This window comes from Psittacula echo (genome assembly GCF_963264785.1).
Source record: "Psittacula echo genome assembly, chromosome: 7".
Taxonomy (NCBI): domain Eukaryota; kingdom Metazoa; phylum Chordata; class Aves; order Psittaciformes; family Psittacidae; genus Psittacula; species Psittacula echo.
Genome location: NC_137740.1, coordinates 22,479,814 through 22,498,899, shown reverse-complemented (window position 1 = coordinate 22,498,899; position 19,086 = coordinate 22,479,814). Strand labels below are relative to the sequence as shown.

Below are 19,086 nucleotides of genomic sequence, written 5' to 3'. Positions count from 1 at the left end.
GAGCCCCCCCCCTCCAGCTTGTTCCTGAGCAAGTGCCACTGCAAGAAGGGAGGTGATCTTTGCTGCTGCCCAGTGTGGCACAGCAGCAGCAGCAGTAAGTTTATTTAGTGTTAAAAGGAGCAGCACCACCAACAACAGAAAAAGCTAATGTACACAGAAAGGGGACTGAAGGCTGTTTGGTGGCTCATGGCAATGGCAGCAGCTGGGCCATCCTCCAGCACTATGCCAGACTAAAGGCGGCGCGGTCCTGCATGGAGCATCAGTTGTTCCTGGAGGATGCAAAACCACGCTGAAAATAACATCAAAGGTGTGCAAATACCAGCCAGCAGTGATCCCCACTCTCTGGTTAGATTTACGCTCCTGGGAACCTGCTCTTGGAGAGGTATGAAGCCCAAGGAGCCATGCAGATGCTGTTATAGGCAGCCCTGGAAAGGAGACACCGCATATTTCTTGCAACGACACCAAAAGAAATGAGGTTCTCCACAAGGACAAAGAGCAACTGCTGAAACCATTAGTGCAGGCTGCTGCTTGGGGCACATGTGCATTGATGAGGAAAGCACCCACCCAGGTGTGCGGTGGGGCAGCTCTGTCTCAGACCCCCTTATCCCAGTCTGGCGGCTGCGGAAGGCACAATGCTGCTGGCCGTCAGCACCCAGCGCCTGTGGCAGGGCAGGAGCATCACACAACTGCTCAAAGGGAGCCACAAACCCGGTGGGGAGGAGTGTTCAGTCCAGGCTAAGCATCCCAGAGGTAAAGCTGTCTGGTGGTGAGCCTACCACTCTGGGAGGATGATTTCCAGGGTAAGAGTTGCAATTTCAGCAGAAGTATTACCATCAGCCCCAATTAACTTCCTCCTCCAGCCCCAACTGAGAGCCAGATGAGAGGTGTAAAGCCAGCCTGGCCTGAGTCTTTTGGTGTTTGCAACTTCAATATGGGAGTAAGACTTTAGTAAGCAATTGCTTTTGTTTTTCTGAAGTCACTCCATATCCTGCAATTGGTGTTAGCAGCGTAACCCCCTGGCTGCGCTTCTCCCCTGTGATACTTGCCAGGGTGAGCTTTATTCACCACATGTTGGTATCAACCACCTGGCTGACTTAATTCACTGTACAAGGGAGACAACTAGCCTATCCAACACTGCGGAGACAACTCAAAGGTAACAGGACTGGGAAGTAATACAGAAATGTGACCTAGCTTTGAATCTCCTGCTTTTTAGTTGCTCACAATGGAGGTGTCAAAAAAATAGCAGTTGGGAAAATTAAGACATCCTATTTACAAGTTCATATGCACTTGAAGTACATAATGGAGCCTCATTCCTCTGACAATGCATGTTGTGCACCCGCAGAGAGAATGGGGCTTGAACAGTAATCAAAAAAAATCTTTAAAGTTCTTTTTTTTTTTCCTTAAAAAAAATAAGTTATTTTAGACCTGACAAATCACTTGCCGAAGGGAAGCAGCTGTTAAACAGAAGCAGTTACTCAGTTATACAAGGGCAAAGAAAGCATCAGTCAATGAGCTTTAGAGGCTTGTATAACGAAGGAGGCAATTTTAAAAGCTTTAAGAAATTCACTCTCCGGCTAACGGCTGTTTGCCAGCTTTCAGCGTGCAGCAACCCAAGTTTAAAGCTCTGGGGTTTCTCATCGCACCCAGCCGGCCGATGGCAGGACAGGACAGGACATGACACCCTACAGCTCACCTGCATGCAAGCTTCTGCCAAGCGGTGGTGGATGTGAGCTCAGCTGGAGACTCACTGTGGTACGTTGGCAGTCGGTCAGCAGCACGGAGCCAGCCCATGGGAGGAAGGTAGTGTGAGGCAGTGGGAGTTCAGCTGGGGCTCCCCTCCCTCACCGGGGCTGCATGGACTTCCACACCACCACTCCTCCCAGTAATGCCTTTGGCTGGCAAGCACTGGAGGCTGGCAATGCGGTTTGTAATGCTCAGTGAATCAATTAATTCCTCCCCGGTCCTGTCCTCCCCAGGGCTTGCTGCTCTGTGTCCGCATCAGACAACAGGTGGCTTGGGACAGCTGCAACCGGCTCCTACCTGCACGAGGTGGAAGGGTAGTGGTCAAGTCCCCCTCCAGCTGCCTGGGTCCAGACCTTGACATCAGGTCCAGATTACACTGCACTGGGGGAGGAGGCAGCTCCAGTCCTGCACCCCCTCTCCCCAGGTCCTGGTGAGACACCAGCAGAGCCAAACCACGGTCCTCAAAGGAGAATGTTGAGAGCCGGGTGCAGGTTTCTCTGTGTGTGGACGGAAATGGTGAGAGTTTCATTTCCCTGTGACACTGGGGTGAGGGGGCAGGGAGGGGGCATCCGAGGAAGTTCAGTCCATCACAGGACAAAAAGCAGGATTAGCACCACCAGCAGGATGACGAAAAGGACGACAATTGCACACCACTGCCGTCGATCTGGAAGGAAAAGGACGTGTCAGTCTTCCTGCTTTAACAAGGAAGGAAAACTAGGGGAGAGCTTTTCTTTGCTCTGCTACTAGAAGCCCAGTTTAAGCTTAAGGAAGCCTGAAAAATCCAAAGCAGGAGCTCCTTTGACTATGGGGTGACAGCGTTTCTCCTCCAGGATACATCCGTCCTCCAGGACACCTGTGGGAATTCTGAGGCTTCTTCCCAGCCAAGTTCAAACAGATCTGATAAGCTGGTTCAAAACCAATCAAGAATAATAAGCAGAAAACTGCTGTTTGTTGCTGCCCATTCGTGGAATAACCTGTTTGTTGGAGGAACAAGAAGGGGTCTGGTGAAAGCTGCCCAAAAGAGCTCTGCCAGGAAGAGCCTACGGCAGCTCCCTGGAGGAGAGTGCCACGAATGAGGTTTCCCCTGGATATCTTCACACCTTGCTGTCCTTGTGCATTCTCTGCAGAAGCTGAATGCTGCATTGCCTCTGAGAGCTACTCTGTCTATGGCCACATTTGCGTGCCAGAGAGAAAGCCCCTGTGAGACAATGGTGCAGCAGTGGGGACAGGGCTGCTGCCACCCCCCAACTTCAGGGCACAGCAGGGAAGAACCCTCCTGGTCAGCCCCAGCATGTACAATGCCAGGGATAGCAGAAATGCTCATTCACAACTCTCAGGAACACTGCAATGCCAAAGCATTTTTCCCAGAGGAATGGAGAGATATGCAAGGTTTGCCAGTGGTCATGCTGCCACTGGAATTACTGATGATCCAACGTGCACCGTCAGCACTCCAAATGGTCTCTGTAGGGCTGTATTTCCACAACCTCGTAAATCCTCTGTCCAGCCTAATCCTGCAGAGCAGGAACACTTCGCTGCTGCCTCCACATGCTATCCCAGCACCCAGGGGAGAGGGGTGACAGAGGAGGAGGCCACGGGTGCAGCACCAGCACTCAAGAACAGTGAGCTGGCAGCAGGGGACTTCCCAGCAGGCATGCCGGGCTTCCTGTTTGCTCTGCCCGCAGCCCTGTCAGCCCACCAGCTTCAGGCACAGCCTTATAAGGACTTTTCTTGTGGGTTCAGCCTCCTCCCGTGCAGAAGTCGCCTTTTTCTTCCACCAGCTGAGTGATATATCTGACTGACAACAGGCCTGCAGCCCGAGGGCGCCAGCAGCCTGAGGGCAGGTGGGATTTGGGAAGGGGCTTGCTGCAGGCATTTGGTGCTGGGAAAGCCACACACAGTGGTGAGTGTTTTATAGCACCTTGAAAGCTTTTGTTCCACAGGCAGCCCGGGAAACTGCAGCAGAGCAGGAGGCTGCAGAGCTTCCCCTCCAACTACCTAGAGAGGATTTTCCCACTGCAGAGGTAGCAGCATAAATAGAAAGGCATCTGTAAATGAAACAAAGGGTAAGAACAGGCTGCGGAGCAGAGTCTGGGCAGGAGCGGCTGCAGGGCTTGGAAGTCTTCCCCCTTTTGCAAACAGTGAGAGCTGCTCCTTCCCCTCTGCTAGGCTCTGGGACAGCTGTCAGTGGGTAGGAGCACATAGCATCCCACCGAAGATCTGAGAGCTTGTCTCTCCCTTCCCAAGATTGGATCCCACTTCCCAGGACTTACCACTTGTCATGTGAGACACTTTGGCAAGCTTCTTCATGACGTTATCAAGCCGCGACTGAGTGCTGTCTAATTCGTGGGAGAAGTCATCCAGCATCCTAGGGACAGAGAAGCATGGCATTCGTCAGCAAGTGGCACGTCCCATTGGGATTTCTCAGCATGCTTACACACTGATCAAAAGTCTTGATGTGATCGGTGCATCACACCTTGGCAGAGAAAATGAACGTGGCCTGATCTCCTGAAAGCACTCAAAAGGGGGAAAAAACCGTTGCCGAGTGGGATGTCATTTGGGACTCCTGTCAGACTGGTCTCCCTGCATGTCCACAGCTGAGCTCTAGGCACCCCTGCAAGGTGAGGAATGCGGTTTGTCATCTTTTTAAGGGAAAAGTCTCATTTATAGTCTGTGATTAGCAGACACCAGTTAGACAGATCTAGGTGCCAGCTTGGACATGAAATCTCTTTTCTTGTTCAGGGCTTGTAGTTAAAGCAAAAATCTTGTTTCAGTCATAGATGAAGCAGGAATGAAATTTGCAATTGCTTTTAAGGTGCTTTCTAAGCTCTGCATGGAAGTTGCCCCTCTACTTCCTCCATACTAAGACTGTAATGAATCTGAAAGCCTTCCTGAAGCCACGCTTTGCCAATGCCAAGCACCTATTTGAAAAGAGCACATCCAGAATCAAGATACCAATCCAATTGCCTCCAGCCAGCAGGACTTTAAAGCTTAATACATTTAAAAGGAGAGCTTTCTTCAATTGGAGTTCTAAGGCACTTGTTAAACCTTCATTCAGTAAGGAAAGAGTTGTAAAAAAACATATTGCAGTAGTTATCTACTTCTGTTTAACAAGCACTAATGGCTTAGGCAGTGATCTGGAAGCAGACACACCACACTGATCTGCTTCCTGAGAGCAGGAGAGTCTCATGCTGCAAGGCTTCATCAGGACGTGGGTTTAAAGTTCCTTCTTTCCATCAAACAAGACATCACTTCACAAGGGGCATAGCCTTCCAGACTCCTATCGGCCAAACAAAGAGGGTTTTCAGGCATGAACCCTTCAAGCCTCTCTGGAAGTAGTAGCTGTCAGCCTGCATAACTGGAAACTTTATGAACTTGTTTGCAAAGGACAGGAACTGGGAAAAAAATTCTAATTTATATGTAAATGATGGATGCAAATTACTCTGTGAGCTACCCTTTAACCTTTAGCGTGGGTGAGGGATATTTTTAGCTTTAACTATGAATAGCAGCTCTGTGCTGCAAATTTCAGAGTGGCAAGGCAAAGCTGAAAGCTCCTAGGTCAAGCAGCTATCCAGGGGCAGCAAAAAAACCCCATGGAGTGGTAAAGTGCCCAGTATTCCCATTACACAGTACCTCCCTCATCTTTTCAGCAGTGCTGGCTGCCTGAAGCCAAGGAGCTAACTGTGTGTCTTAGGGGGAGTATGCAGAGAGAAGGAAAAGCAAACTGGCAGCTAAGCCTGCCCTAGATGCAGACTTTCAAAATGAACAAGGCTGCAGCTGGATGCTTGCAGGCTGCAGTAACAAATGCTTTCCACTGTCTAAAACCGAAGGACAGCTAGGAGAGGCTGCCTGAGGGACTAGTAAATTCAAGACCCTAACAGGGACAGAGATATGCATGTGAGAACCTCCGGCTGTGCTGCAGCCAGCCCCATACTGTGTTTTTGGTGCTGCACTTACACTGCTTGCTCCTCCAGCTCCCCACCAATGCGCTGGGACATGTTCTTCAGCACTCCAATGCTGCCAGAGACCAGCTCCAACTGCTCATCTTGCTGCTCCACAATCAACTGGGGCCAAAGAGAAAGGAAACAGGCAATTATAGGTATGCTGCATTCTGCAGTTGGGTCAGAGCCAGCTGATCTGTTGGACACTCACTGCTCAGCCAACATCAGCTGCAGAGCCTGGACACAGATCTAAGCCACAAGGAACGAGGACCACATTCCTAAGAAATGCTGGAGAAGTGACAGCCACAGGAAAGCCTCCACAGCATGGCACTCCTGTGGCACAGCAGGCTGCAGTTTCTTGACACCCCTGCAAATCCAGCCTCAGCTCACCTATGCCCCTGCTGTTCCCTGCTGCACCCACCACTAAAGAGACTCTTGAAAGCCACAGGGACTGGTCACCAAAACCTCCACAACCCCCCTGCTCCTAGCAGGTACGGGAAATGCAACCTGGAACATGCTGCAGCTAACAAGGGGTTAATGTGAGTAAAAGGCTTTTACAGCTTCTACCGCTAAAAATAGCAAGCCTGGCTCTGACTGTGCCAAAGGAATAGGTCTGCTAATATTTTAAGTCACTTTCAGGGCGCAGTCACACTGAGGATTAGATTTACCCTAGTTACCTATTTCTGAGCCTATTTATCTTCCCAGAGTCACTAGGTAAAACTCGTCTGAGAGCTGGGGTGGCAGTGTGGGTCAGGAGCTTTAATAGAGTTTGCCATCCTGGAGAAGCTGCCTGTTTAGAGGCCTGTATTTGGATGGGCTGCTGCACGCTGCCTGGCACTTCTACAGGCGAACTCCCCCGGTGTCGGGAAGTCCCTCACCAGGGGTTCTTGCAAAGCCCTCACACAGGCTTTCTCACAAATCTCATGTTGACAAAGGCAGGAAAAGGAAGCAGACACGTGCTCCTGCTCCCAGCCCGTTCTGATGAAGATGCACACAAACAACAGCAAACATCAGCTCATTTTTTAACACAGGGAAGTTGCGTAAGAGTAACGGGCTCTTTTCTGTTTGCAGTATTTTTACTCTTCCAAGGATTTCAGCAATCCTTGCAGTGCTAAAGCTTAGTGAGCTACATCTTCCAGATCATATTGATTGCCTTCTGTACAGAGCAGAAGACCCAAGCCTCAAGACTTAAAAACTCTGCATCCAAAGCTGTGACGTACAGGAAACGCATGCACAGGTATATGCTGCAAGCAAAGAGGAGGGCTATCAGGCGCCTGGTTCCAGACCAGCCAAGGACTTATTTTCTTGGCTCTCTCAGCCCATACCTCATCCCCACAGCACCCATTTGGCAAGCAAAGCTATTTAATCCGCGTGGTGCCAACTGCCATACCTGTTGTTGAGCATGCTGCTCTTCAATGAAGTGTGAATTTGCTAATTGCAGGTCCCGGTCCAGACGGCTGTATTTGTCAGGTCCAGTGCTCCAACTCTGACTCCCACTTTCTCCCAGGAGTGCCTAAACAGATGCATAGAGCCCTTAGCAACATCCTTGTGTCTGCTCACAGTCTGTCTACAGGGTCTAGTGGGAAGGCAGACAGGGCAATACTTCTGTACACATGCATACAGCATCATTTTCCTCCTGCTCTATTGCTACTCAGCCAGAGTGCTGTCACAACTAAAACAACACAATGCCAAAATGCCAGCCTTGGAAGTCTCTGCAGCCTGATTATTGAAGATATGCCTCACCAGCAGCAGGAGACCTGGAATATGATTGAGAGACGATGCACTCAGGAGGTTTGCACAGTACAAAGGACTAGCAAAGACCTGCTCAAGAGACAGCACTGTGTGCTAGGACACATAAGCTGGGAAGTATCTATATATATTGTGTTAAAAGATGTATAGCTCAAACTGAACACTGTGCTACCAGTGACAGAGACATAAGAGGGTCTGGATAAAGTACTTAACCAGTTGAGCTGAGTGTAAAATAGTGCAATATATAACCACAGCAGTGTTGTATGCTCATGTTCTTTGATTTGGGCTACCTGTGCTAGGAAAGACTTAGCTTTCCAGCCAAGTCTGGTGGCTGGAAGGGGTGTAACATAAGGAGAAGATGCTGGAGAATGAATGTGGCCCACAGGTGAGGAGCTACACCCTGCAGCACTACAATGGGGTAGGGAGCTCTGCTCACCAGCATGGAGGTGAGGCCAACTTGTAATGAGACAGTCTTACAGCTTCTGGACAGGAAGAGATGACCAAGTATTTGTGAAGAACAGCAAGACATCACTAGGCTGCTCTGGCAGGCTAAACCCAAGACTGTCTCTATGGTTCATTTGCCTTACAAAGTTCAAGAGGGTTAAGGAAAGCTGATGGACCTACAGTGCAGGAAGCAAACAGGACTTCTGGCTTTGCCCCAAGACACTGAACAAGCTCCTGGTTCTCTCCAGTTTGTGGCAAGCGCAGCTACCACTTGTTTAACATGGTGCACTAGTTTTGCTGCAGAAGGGCCTGTTTAGCATCCTTAGCCTGTGAGGGTCAGACTGTCACCAGCCAGTCTTTCAGACACAGAGACACGTTGAAGAGTGGCTGCAGCCCAGCTCAGCACAGGCTTCGTGGTCTGGAGGAAAGGCGAGGAGCTGCGGAAGAAGGTGGAAGACGGCAAGGGGAAGTCAGTTTTCCTGACCAGATGTCACCACATGAGCTGGGCCATATGGTCTCCTGCATTCTGCATTAGCAGAATTAGCTCTGTCCTTCAGTAGCTTGTTGCAGTTTGTAATTTTTGCCACAAGTTACTTGTCTGAAGTGCGCACCAGCTTTTACTCAGGCAGCTCTGGAAGTCAGCTCTGAGATGTCCTTACAGCCTCCCTCTCAACCAGGAAGGAGCATAAGCTGCACCTATTTCTATTCCTTAGATTACATGTGCAGACAACCTGAGACTCCTTGAGCTTTTTCCATCTTATTACATGGCTAACCATTACGACAGGCAGCTGTGTGAAAGGCTATTGCAGCATCTTGGCTCCTAACTACAGCAGAGCACAGGATTACATTCACTGACATGGATTGTGAGTCTGCACCCCTGAGGAGGGCATTCCCCTTTCCAAGGGATGATGCAACACTGACAGTTGTACACAAACAGATCTGAAGACAGAGACAGATGGTGAGTGCTGACTTTCTGCTTTGACAGACAGGCTTGGAAGAGGCAACAACATGCCCGCAAGATCACCTCACTCAGGTCAGCAAAACACACACAGCTCAAACACACAGCTTTGCTACAGCACACAAGCCCCTTTCCGGAACAAAGGTTTTTAAGGGGATGAACTACAGACAGGATATATCTTGTAATTACAGCTTTTATACAGTTTTAATCAAACTTCAATCCAGTTTTACAACACGGAGCCTTGGAGTAAGTGAAAACAGAAGTTTCCCCTAACACATACCTTAAGACAACGGCTGCTAGAGCTGATAAATCCTCCTCATTCCTTAAAGTACCAAACAGCCACAGTGTTCACTTAACTTGCCTTTTTCTGTTTCTCACCTGCCTGTTTCTTCTTTCAGCCAGTGCTTGCATGGAGGAGTTTGACATCTGATCCTTCATTTCCTGTTTGTTCAACAAAAGATGTAGTATGTGAGCACTGGATTTGAGGTGACAGGCAGTTTCACAGTGCAACAGGGCTGTCTATATTCAGCAAGGCTATTTTAGGGGCAGTGAGGGAAGGGAGATTTTCTTTGAAAATGTGAAATTTTGAAGATTCTGGAAAAAACTGCAGAAAGCTTCATTGCAGTTCATCATTTTACTAATAGTAGAATCAAGAGCAATGAGGTATTTTGAAAATATTAAATTTTACTACTTGTTTTGCTCCCCTACAGCCAGAAACACTTCTACTTGTATAACATTAAACTAACGTTCCCATTGATAGACTGTAAGGAAGCATCATGTTCTTCAAGGTTTTGGGAGCCTGTAACCCCCTGCACTTTATTCCCAGTCGCATCTGAGTTTATATTGCATAAGACGAGATAGATTTCCTGTCCTGTGGCCATCCTCTCTGACTATGCGTATGTTTTCTCCTCTATCAGTTCAGTTTTGCTGTCAAGTACCTGGAAAGATCACTAGCCACATAAGGCTCCCCATTATAACAGTCTAGTTTTTATGGGATAGATTAGCAAGTAGTCAATATGATCTAGTACAGGTTGACTCACCAGCAGAATTCTGATGTCACCAGGACATTTAGGTATGTTTTACTGTTCAGAGGTGTGTAATACATCACTTAAGAGCACTGGATCCCACTCAGTTACTTTCACCTGCTGCTGTGCACAATGTATTCCCCCACAGAAACTGGAAGTCAGCTGCATAATACCTCTAATGAATTTCATTTAACAATAAGAGACACTGCTCCAAAACCCATTAGCCAGCAGTCTTCAGCCAGAAAAAGAGGACCATAAAGTGGGCTTGCATGATCCTGTCTGTTTGGGAGTGGACTACACTGAGGGAAAAGCAGTCAGTACATGCCTGCTACATGGGGCCAGTGTGGTTTAGGTATCAGTTCCCAGACAGCAAGCCCTAGGAACTGCATCCATATCACAGGACTGCAGGTAGAGTAACAAGCTTTCCACCAGCCACAGCAATGCATTTCGTGAAATAGGAACATCAGAGTCATGAGGGGCAGCAGAAACTAAGCTATGCTTAGTGTAGCTATTAATAGGAAGAAAACTTCCCAACTAGCAGCTTGTTACCAGGCAGTGATGCTTTTAGGAAGATGTTCCTTCTCTATTTGTTACCACCAAGTTGTTAAAATCTTCCTTTTTCTTCTGAAGTGTGAACTTTAACTAAAAAACCTGCTCTTTCTTGAGTTAAAAATAAATCTAGTGGTTGTTTGGACTATGTTGTAGGGGTAGGAAATTGAAGTCACCACATCAGTAATGCTAGGCTTTAACCATCTGTCAGTGTTCAAAGTGGACTCTGTTTTGAAAACTAGTGCTACAAAAGCACAGGACAGTTGCGATTTCCTTCAACTCCAAAGGGAGGCTCCAGCCTCTCCTGCATCACAGAAGGTCTTTATCCTTCCTTTCCACTTACTATAGGTTCAGGCTTACTGTTGTAAGAGAGTTGTGAAGACTTAGAAGAGGTAGCAGCAGCAAAGGAGGATATGCCCCAAACCCATATGGGCAGCCCCAGGAGGAAGCACAAGGGGAAGACAATGAAGCCTGAGAGAGAGCAGGTATCAGGTTTATTCTCTGCTCTCCAGTTCATTGTGGAAATGGCCACAAGATTTCCTTTATTTAACCACTTAATCACTCCCCCTGCCTTCCTTCCCCATGCTACCTCCTCTTGCTCCCACCCCAAGGCCACGTTCCTTACCCTGACCACCTGCCGTGTGCTCGTGATGAAGGCTTTCCTGATACCCAGCTCCGTCGCATCAAGGTTGAATTTCCGTGGGTTTGCCTCAACAATGCGTAGGCAGCGAGTCAAGGAGTCCCCATTAGCTGTCTTGGGTATGCACACAGACACACAAACCCACAGGGTGCCTCAGTGGGGGCCTACCAAGCAGCCACTATGCCATGCCTTCTCCCAAAATTGTATTTGCAAAGTATGAAACCCTGGAGGGAAAAGCAGGCATGGCAGGAATGTACAGTGCAGTACATGCACCAGTGTGAGGTTTCTCTCCTATGTTTTTTTGGTTCTCTGATGCTGCACAGTGCTTTCAGGAGTGAGTGTTCAGATGAACACAAGGGAAAAAGAGTATTTCTGAAAGCCAGCCTAGAGTATGACTGACTACACAGAAATCCAAATTCATACAACACAATAGACTTTCCAGAACAAAGCCTTAAAATATACCTTGTCAAAAGGAAAATGAAAAGGCAAAAAGAAAATCCTTTTGCTGCAGACGCTTGCCTTAAATTTCTCATTTGCAGTTTGAGAAAAGCCAACATAAATGCAAAATTCAATCCCAAACAGTCCTTTCTGCAAAAAGTAACTACTGGCAAGCACTGGTACTTGGCTATTTAGTACAAGCCAGGAACCACATCCCACATCTCCAAAGAACCACAGAAAGGATATTAATTGTTTCATCCAAGTCTTCCAGGTCCCACTCGATGCTCCGCAGGTTGTTCCTGAGCTCATTAGTAGTCCAGTCGATTTCTTCTCTTGTGGCAATGGAAGGATCTTGCAAGAGCTCTGTCCACCTCTGGAAAAGCCCCTGGGCAGTGTTCACAGCTTTCTGCACCTCTCTGCGGCCAAGGTGATTAAAGAGAAGTGAAGGGATTACCATCAGTTTCTCTGCAGCAGTCACACCGGGACAGCCACATGTTCAACTGCACAGGGAAGCACAGCTTTCTCCCAAACAATTTTTAGCTTATTTTGTGAAGTAAGGATTTGCCCTACCTACTGGACAATCCCATCTCTTGTTGCAGCACCAACTTACATGTCAGCTATTAATGAAGGGACATATTTCTTTAGAGGAGATTTCCGTCGAGTGTCACACAGGCAAGCCAGGGCAGTGTCTGGAACAAGGCAGCTCTTTGGCAATTAATGTTCTGCATTCCTCTCAACAGCTTTCCTCTGAAGACTCCTGACTACCTCTGTAAGATCCCCTAGGGCACACAAAATTACAGGAACTGTCCCCACAGTACCAGCCAGGCAGACTGTCGAGTGCAGCACTGTTTATTTTAATTCAGCATTTAAAAAATACACAGCTCTACTACACTGGCTTAGGGAACACAAATCTTTTCTGCTGCTCTAAGCTTTTTGGAGATGAGTGTGTTCACAGCTTTGCTGACAGCACTGAATGCTGCTTTGACGGTTTGGGGCAAATGGGTCTGTAAGTTTGGGTCACGGTCCATCAGTGTGGTTATCTGTATTTACAAACTCTGCAGTCCTGAGCTGTGAACTGCTCCCCCATATTGACAAGAAGCAGACAAGACCAGACTTTGCTAGTATGAAAAGTGGCCACCACAAGCTCAAGAGCTTACACACAGCATCTATGTATGATGCTGGTGGTTTATCCCCAGTGAAGGAAAGCAGCTTATCAGTAGGGGAAGCCCAGAACAGATGACCTGAGACTGCACTCTGCAGCTCTCTACACCGTGGCCTGAAGTATGCAACTGTGCCAAGCTGCAGTCTCTCGGCAGCCTGATGGGTGTCCCTTCTGGTCTCACAGGCCTACAGTTCCAAGTCTGCCACATCTAGTGCCCTAAAGGCAGCAGCCCACACTGAGGTTCTGTCAAGCTTTGTTTCCTTCACTGCTTGCTAGAAGAAGTTTTGAGGTACTTTTTTAGTTTGGGTTGGTTTTGGTTTTTTTCATTTGAGCATACCAGGGGAAGAACCCACAAAAGGAATTTAAAGCAGAGCTGGATGTCCTCCGATGGGAGGCATTAGAAACACCAGGAAAGCAAACTAAACGCAACGCTGGTGGCTCCACCAGCCCCTTCGACCTGCTGGGTAATAATTAACACTGGGAGCGGCAGCACATCCCTCTCCCCTCCCAGCCCTTCCCCGCATGGCGCGGGAACCTCTCCGAAAAGTCTGACAAGACATTTGCTCCCCACCCATGGCGACTTGTATTTTTTCCCCTTTGACCAGTTCAACCTGGCAGAGTGATTCACTTTCCCTGGCTGCACCAGCATCCATTCCCACACCTCTTATGCTCATATGGCTTTCCCCACTGCTCCCCAACGAGCACCTCTGCTGCTCTTGAGTGCTGTTTCACCGTGACATGCGGTAGGAGACCCACCTGCAGCAGAAGCTGAAGGTAGCCCCAAGGTAGTTTTTAGAGACTGAGGTGCTTTCATCCTATTCATTTCCTCCTGCCTTGACCACCTTTGTGGTAGTCAAGGCAGGTTTGTGTTTGCCTGTGTTCAGGCTCTTCCCTGCTTGCTTTCTCTCATGGCCACTGTCCATATTGCAGTTTGTTTCACAACTTGGTCCCCCTCCCCTCTCCATCCTCCCACCCGTACACCGCGGCCCTCGACTTTGGGGGATGCCATCCACAACCAGCCCGCCCTGCTCTGCGTGCTGCAGGGCAACATTTCCCAAGCCTCTGCCACCTCCCTCCGACGGGGACATCCGGGCACGCTGTCCCCAGGCTAGCTTCCGTGCCGAGACCGCACCTGCAGCCACGGCCGCGCTGCACCTCCCGCTTTACCCGGGGCTGCATCTACAGAGTTCGGGCACAGATGGCCCGGAGAGCGGGAAGCGCTTCGTGCGGGGAGGCCCGGGCGCGGCCCGGCACCGAGCTTCGTCCCGGGGCCTTCCGCGCCCGGACTTCGACGTCGAGCAACCGAGCGGGGCCGGGGCCCAGCCCGGGGCCGCTCCAGCCTCAAAGGGGGGTGTCGGGAACGCCATTTTCCCCCGTCCCGGTCGCCTCCAGAGACCCGCGGACGCCGCTCAGCCCTCACTCCCCGGGGCGGCTATGCCCAGCCCCGGCCGCGCCCAGCCCGTGGCGGGGTGTCCCCGAGGTTCGCCGCTCACCCCTTCACCACGAAGAAGGGGTCCTCCATCGACATGGCGCTACCCCCGCCGCTGCGCGCCCCAGCCGCCGCACGCCGCCGCGCCACGCCCACGCCGCCGTGCCACGCCCCTTCGCCGAGCCACGCCCCTGCCGTCGCGAGCGGTGCGCCTGCGCACTGCGCCGGTGGGGGATGCTCAGGTGGTGACGTCTGCCCGCGGGTTCGGTCGCGGTGTGCTGTGGCGGTCCCTGAGGGAATGGGGCTGTCGGCAGCGGGGATGTCGTGGGAGGGGGGATGCTGTGGGGCTGTTCCCGCTTTTCCAGCGGGTTCTTCCAGCCCTTCGCTGCTTGGAGCACAACGTCCCTCTCCCCCCTTTGCTGCCGCGTCTGCTCCGTCCTGCTTTTCGACGCTAAGGGGGCACGTCCTGAGCGGGGCGGGGGCGGACGGGCTGCTGGGCCGTGGTCCTGGCAGGGTGTTTTCCCACCCCGTGAGGGAGGAAGGAGAGAGCGACAGCCAGTCCTGCTCTGTTCCCGCTACCCTTCCTGCCCCGGGAATGAACAGGCAGCTCTTCCTTCCTTCTCCCTTCTGCGGGTGAGAACGGCCCTTTGCCTCTTGGCTTTTGTCCATCTCAGCCCGAGGACCTCCTGTTCCCTCGTTCCCCCCTCTCAAATCTCGGCTCCCTAGGAGCCTCTCTCAGCTGCAAGCACAGATAGCCCTAGTCTTAAGAAAGCTGGCAGGAGAGAATGGTGCCTGTGCAACACCAGGGGATGTTCCCACACACACACGGCAGAGCTGCTTCTGTGCAGCGCTCTGCGTGTGGAGTGTCCTGTGTTACTCCTATGGGACAAGCAGGCAAGATGGTCAGTTTTGCAGAGGTATGGCCAGGAACAATCACACAGATCTTTGGCCTCTTGATTGGAGTGCATGTCCCTGCCTGTGCTCTCTGCATGTGGCTGTGGGCCAGCATCCCTAACAAAAGCAGTGCCGATTCACTGAGGGAAAAGGTACAAGAGATGCCTCCTCAGCATGTGAACTAGATACCTCAATTTTGCAATCACAGCAGCTTTACTCATGAGTGTGGGGTGGGAAGGCTGAGGCACATGTAAAACCGGTTTCTGCAGTTTTGTGGGGTGAGAAAGCTGCCTCCTGCTCTAGCCAGCCCCATACCAGGGAAGCTGCAGCTTGCCAAGTGTGGTGCAACAGGCCGGAGACAAGCTTTAGGGTTTGTGTTTGCTGGCCCTTCCTTGCTCCACCTGGATGGCTTGTTTCCCACTCTGGGGTCCCAGCGAAATGCACTGTGCTGAGCAAGGAGGGTTCCCTTCAGGTGCCAAGGAGTCATTAGGACCCAAAGACCTTGTACTCCCCAAAACCCCACGATCCTCCAGTGATTTCCGCTGTGCTTCACACTCTTCAGAGCTCCCACCTTAACAACTTGCATATCACAACCGAGATCAGAGGTGGAGGGTTGTTCCACAAAATGCAGGACACCATAACTCACCTGTCCCTCAATGGGGACACTGCTCTGAAGCAGCTCAGCAAATGTTGTAGCCTTGTTGCTTTGTGTTCAGAGCCTCCATGGGATTTGGCTCTAGTAGTTATAGGGTGCTTAAAGACATGATATATTCTGAGCAGCCCACCAAAGGCTATGAGGGTTAGATTTGTTCTCATGGAAGACTCATGGAAGTCTATCAGAGGCAATTTGCAGTGCTCCCCTATGTGCCAGGACTGTGCAGTTTGGCTTGCTGTCATCAAGCATCCCCTGAAACCTTCACTATGATGGGAATGAAACGGGAAAGCTCCCACAGCCGCTCAGTTACTAGCTAGGAATTTCAGAAATCCTTTAATAAATTCTATGAACACTTTATTCACTTAATTGAAAATGGGGTTTTTTTATGCATTTGGAAAAAAGTGTGTGAAAAATAGTGCAGGGCTATTGAGGGCTGAAAATAAGGAGGTGTTACTGAAGTGTAGGGAAGTTGCAGACTTTCCAGGAATAACACAGACAGTCTTTTCTTTGATGCTGGAAATTAATGTACATGATGCAATCAATGATTTAGATTCAACAGCACTGCTATGGATTTTTTAGAATGGAGGCATTTTTGCCGTATCTTGTGGGAAGCTCTGATTTTTGGTTTGGAAGCAGTGGGAAGTGTTTTGGTAGCTTTCTGGCACGCTTGGCTAACTGATTCCTCCCTGGGAGAGGAGTGCTCAGTGCATGGCACACAGCTGCAGAACTGGTCAGGAAAGATCTGATTAAACACTTCTGTTCCGAAAAGCACCAACTCATCAAAATCCCAACTGTCTGCAGGGAAGAACTGGGCTTACTGAGGCTTTTATCAGGAAAAAATTTGTGGCATGTGTGTACACGTACAGGGGAGTGTGTGTGTGTGTGTGTGTGAGATCCTGTACTAGCCTGGTACAAAAACATGCATTTGGTGGGAAGAGATGGCTTTTTCTCTCGGGGAAAAGCTGGATTGATTTGAATTTGGATTTGTAGAAGCATAGGGTTTTTTTTTTCCTCCAGAAAAGGTTTTACAGCTAAAGGAAGAAGTAATAAAGCTAATGGGTTTCAGATGCTTCAGTTCTTCCCTTCCTCATTTGCATTTTTAGTGAAAGTTGCTGAAGATTTTCTATGGTTGTAGGAGGAGAGATAAGGCAATGGTAACTTGATAAAAAACACTAGTTTGTGGCTAAATATTCAGTGTTGTGGTGGGCAGTGAGGTTTTCTATCAAATCCCAAGTGTTTCCAGCAAATCCTACCCACTCATGGCCCCTCTGTGTTTGTAACAAGGTTTCCTGAGCCTCATTCTTAGGAATCGGTGGGGACTTCACTGTGAAGCACCAAGGGTGGCACGAGGCCTCAGCCATGTGACAGCATGGTGACCTAACAGTGGCAGCTCTGAGGTGTTAAAAGAGCAAGATGCTGAGAGGTGATTGCTCCTTGCCAAGAAGGTGGCTTGGATGCTGGATGCTCCTGGTTACATGCTAGAGCCAATGGAGCGGGTTTCCTTGGACTCAGTTTTCTGGGAAGGAATGAAGCCTCACCAAAGCTTCTTCTATGGTTGTGGCTTTCCTCCTGTTGCTGTCTCTTGTGGGGTTTCATAGTCTACTGAGAGCTGGTTTCATGCCATAGCCTTACCCTTGGGTAGGTTCATATCAGTGCAAGGCCTGTGTGTAGCAGAGGCTGCAATCCCTGACTGGACAACTGGCCAGAAATGTCAAAGATACAATCAAGTATGAAATAAATGAGCAAATGCAAGGTGATAATTCATGGTAGGATGTGGGATGACTATTCAGAATAATGTTGGTTTTGAAAAAAAAAAATATTTCCCTCTTTGTAGTGCATGAGCAATTGATTATTTAATGAGGATGAAAATGGGAAATGAAATTGAGCAAAGGCAGCATTACTTTCAGCAGGGTGAACATCTGGGACTGCCTGCCACAGGATGCCAGGGATGCTGAGAGCTTACCTAGATCCTGAAAGAGGTTAAATTACATGAGTAGCAAAGTGCTGCACTGCCAGAGTCCTTGTTACTTTTTTACGTGGGTGAAATCAGAATGAACTTTTCCCTGGCAGCCTTTACCCATAACCTTCCTTGTTATCCCTGTTTCCGTGGATGACCTCACCAGGGCTCCAGGCTCTGTCACGTTGTTAGCCTCATGTTGTTAGGATAAGGTGGCTAAATGATAGTCTGCACGAGAGGGAAGGGGCACAGATCAGAGAGAGGAGTGGGAGTCAGTGCATGCTGGCAGGCACTGATGTTTTATTTTGCAGTTTCCCTTGATGGTGGGAGGAGGGACTTGACACAGGGAGAATCTGCTGTGCCCTTGGTGCTCTTCTCCATGGTTGCTACTCTTAGGACTCAAGGTTGCCTCCTGGCATGCCTTTGGACTTTGAATAAGGACTGTGTGTGGTGTGGTTTGCTGGCAAGTCCCAAGGACCTTGGTCCCCCTTTTCGTTAGCAGGGAGCAGAGAAGGCGTCTCTCCTAGGATAACAGCTCCATGGCTCCAGAGCATCATTGTGCATCCTCCACATCACGCCTAAGCAAAACAGTTGCACAGAGGACACATCTGTACTCTGGGACGTGCAGAGGGCTACAGTTGTCATTTGCCTGCTGGCTAAAAGGAAGGTGACATTGAGATACAGGGAAAAGAAAAAAATAATTAGGCAGAGAGTCCTTTGGGCAGGAGATCTACCCCGCTGTTTGCCCAATTGAGATTTGGTTGGCTCTGTGGAGTCTGCATGATTAATTTGGGATGTTTAACCCCATGCTGGGCTGCAGGTGAACGGCACCGAGGCTGCCTTCTTCTGTAGCAAAGAGTTTGCTGGGGAGCCAATCACTCCAGTGAAAAGCATGGACTTTGCTGGGCAGCCAGAGGGTTGTCTGCTGAGCTGCATCCCAGGGCTGCCCTGCTTCTTTTCCCCCTGGACACAAGGCAGCCTCTGTCTTTGGAAATGGCACAGGACCCATTGCAGGCATATCAGAGAGGGGAAAAAAATACAGGAAGGTGGATTACAATGGAAGGGTTGTCTGATAGGAAACCATGGACAAATAAATGCATTTTTTCCCCAGGAAACCCAAACTGGTTCCATAAAACACTGAAAGATGTGGGGCCACATTTTTCCAGGGGAAATGGCTGCCTGAAGAAGCTGATAGCTGGGAGTGGGATTCCACCCTGACCCCCGTTGTGCTTGGAGAGGCTGCTGGAGGAGTAGCAGGATTTCTGATGAGCAGGGAGTCCAGGTCACGGGTTTCCAGGGGAGGGAAGGGAAATCCCAAGGCTCAGAGTAAGGGAAGGGAAATTTTAAATCATTTGTGAAAGAGCAAAAGTGGGAATCCCAGGTTATTGGTGAAGAAAAACATGTAGGAAGGAGTCCTGCCTGCCTGGGCTATCTACACCATCATCGCTGCTCATGGGTAGGAGGTTTTTAACCCTGGAAAAACCCTTTGCTTTCTAATATGTGGC

The 19,086-nt window shown here is 49.6% G+C and overlaps 1 protein-coding gene across 1 annotated transcript; it reads right to left on the bottom strand.

Moving 5' to 3' along the window:
- Positions 1-1,941: 1,941 nt before the first annotated feature.
- On the bottom strand, positions 1,942-14,174 carry STX6 (syntaxin 6; the record flags this gene model as incomplete). The annotated part of the gene is made up of 8 exons (XM_080623425.1): positions 1,942-2,407; positions 4,014-4,108; positions 5,698-5,804; positions 7,072-7,194; positions 9,211-9,273; positions 11,032-11,115; positions 11,720-11,900; positions 14,140-14,174. 8 exons carry the CDS (start codon positions 14,172-14,174, stop codon positions 2,331-2,333), a joined length of 765 nt encoding a protein of 254 aa, XP_080479551.1. The 3' UTR covers positions 1,942-2,330.
- Positions 14,175-19,086: the final 4,912 nt, after the last annotated feature.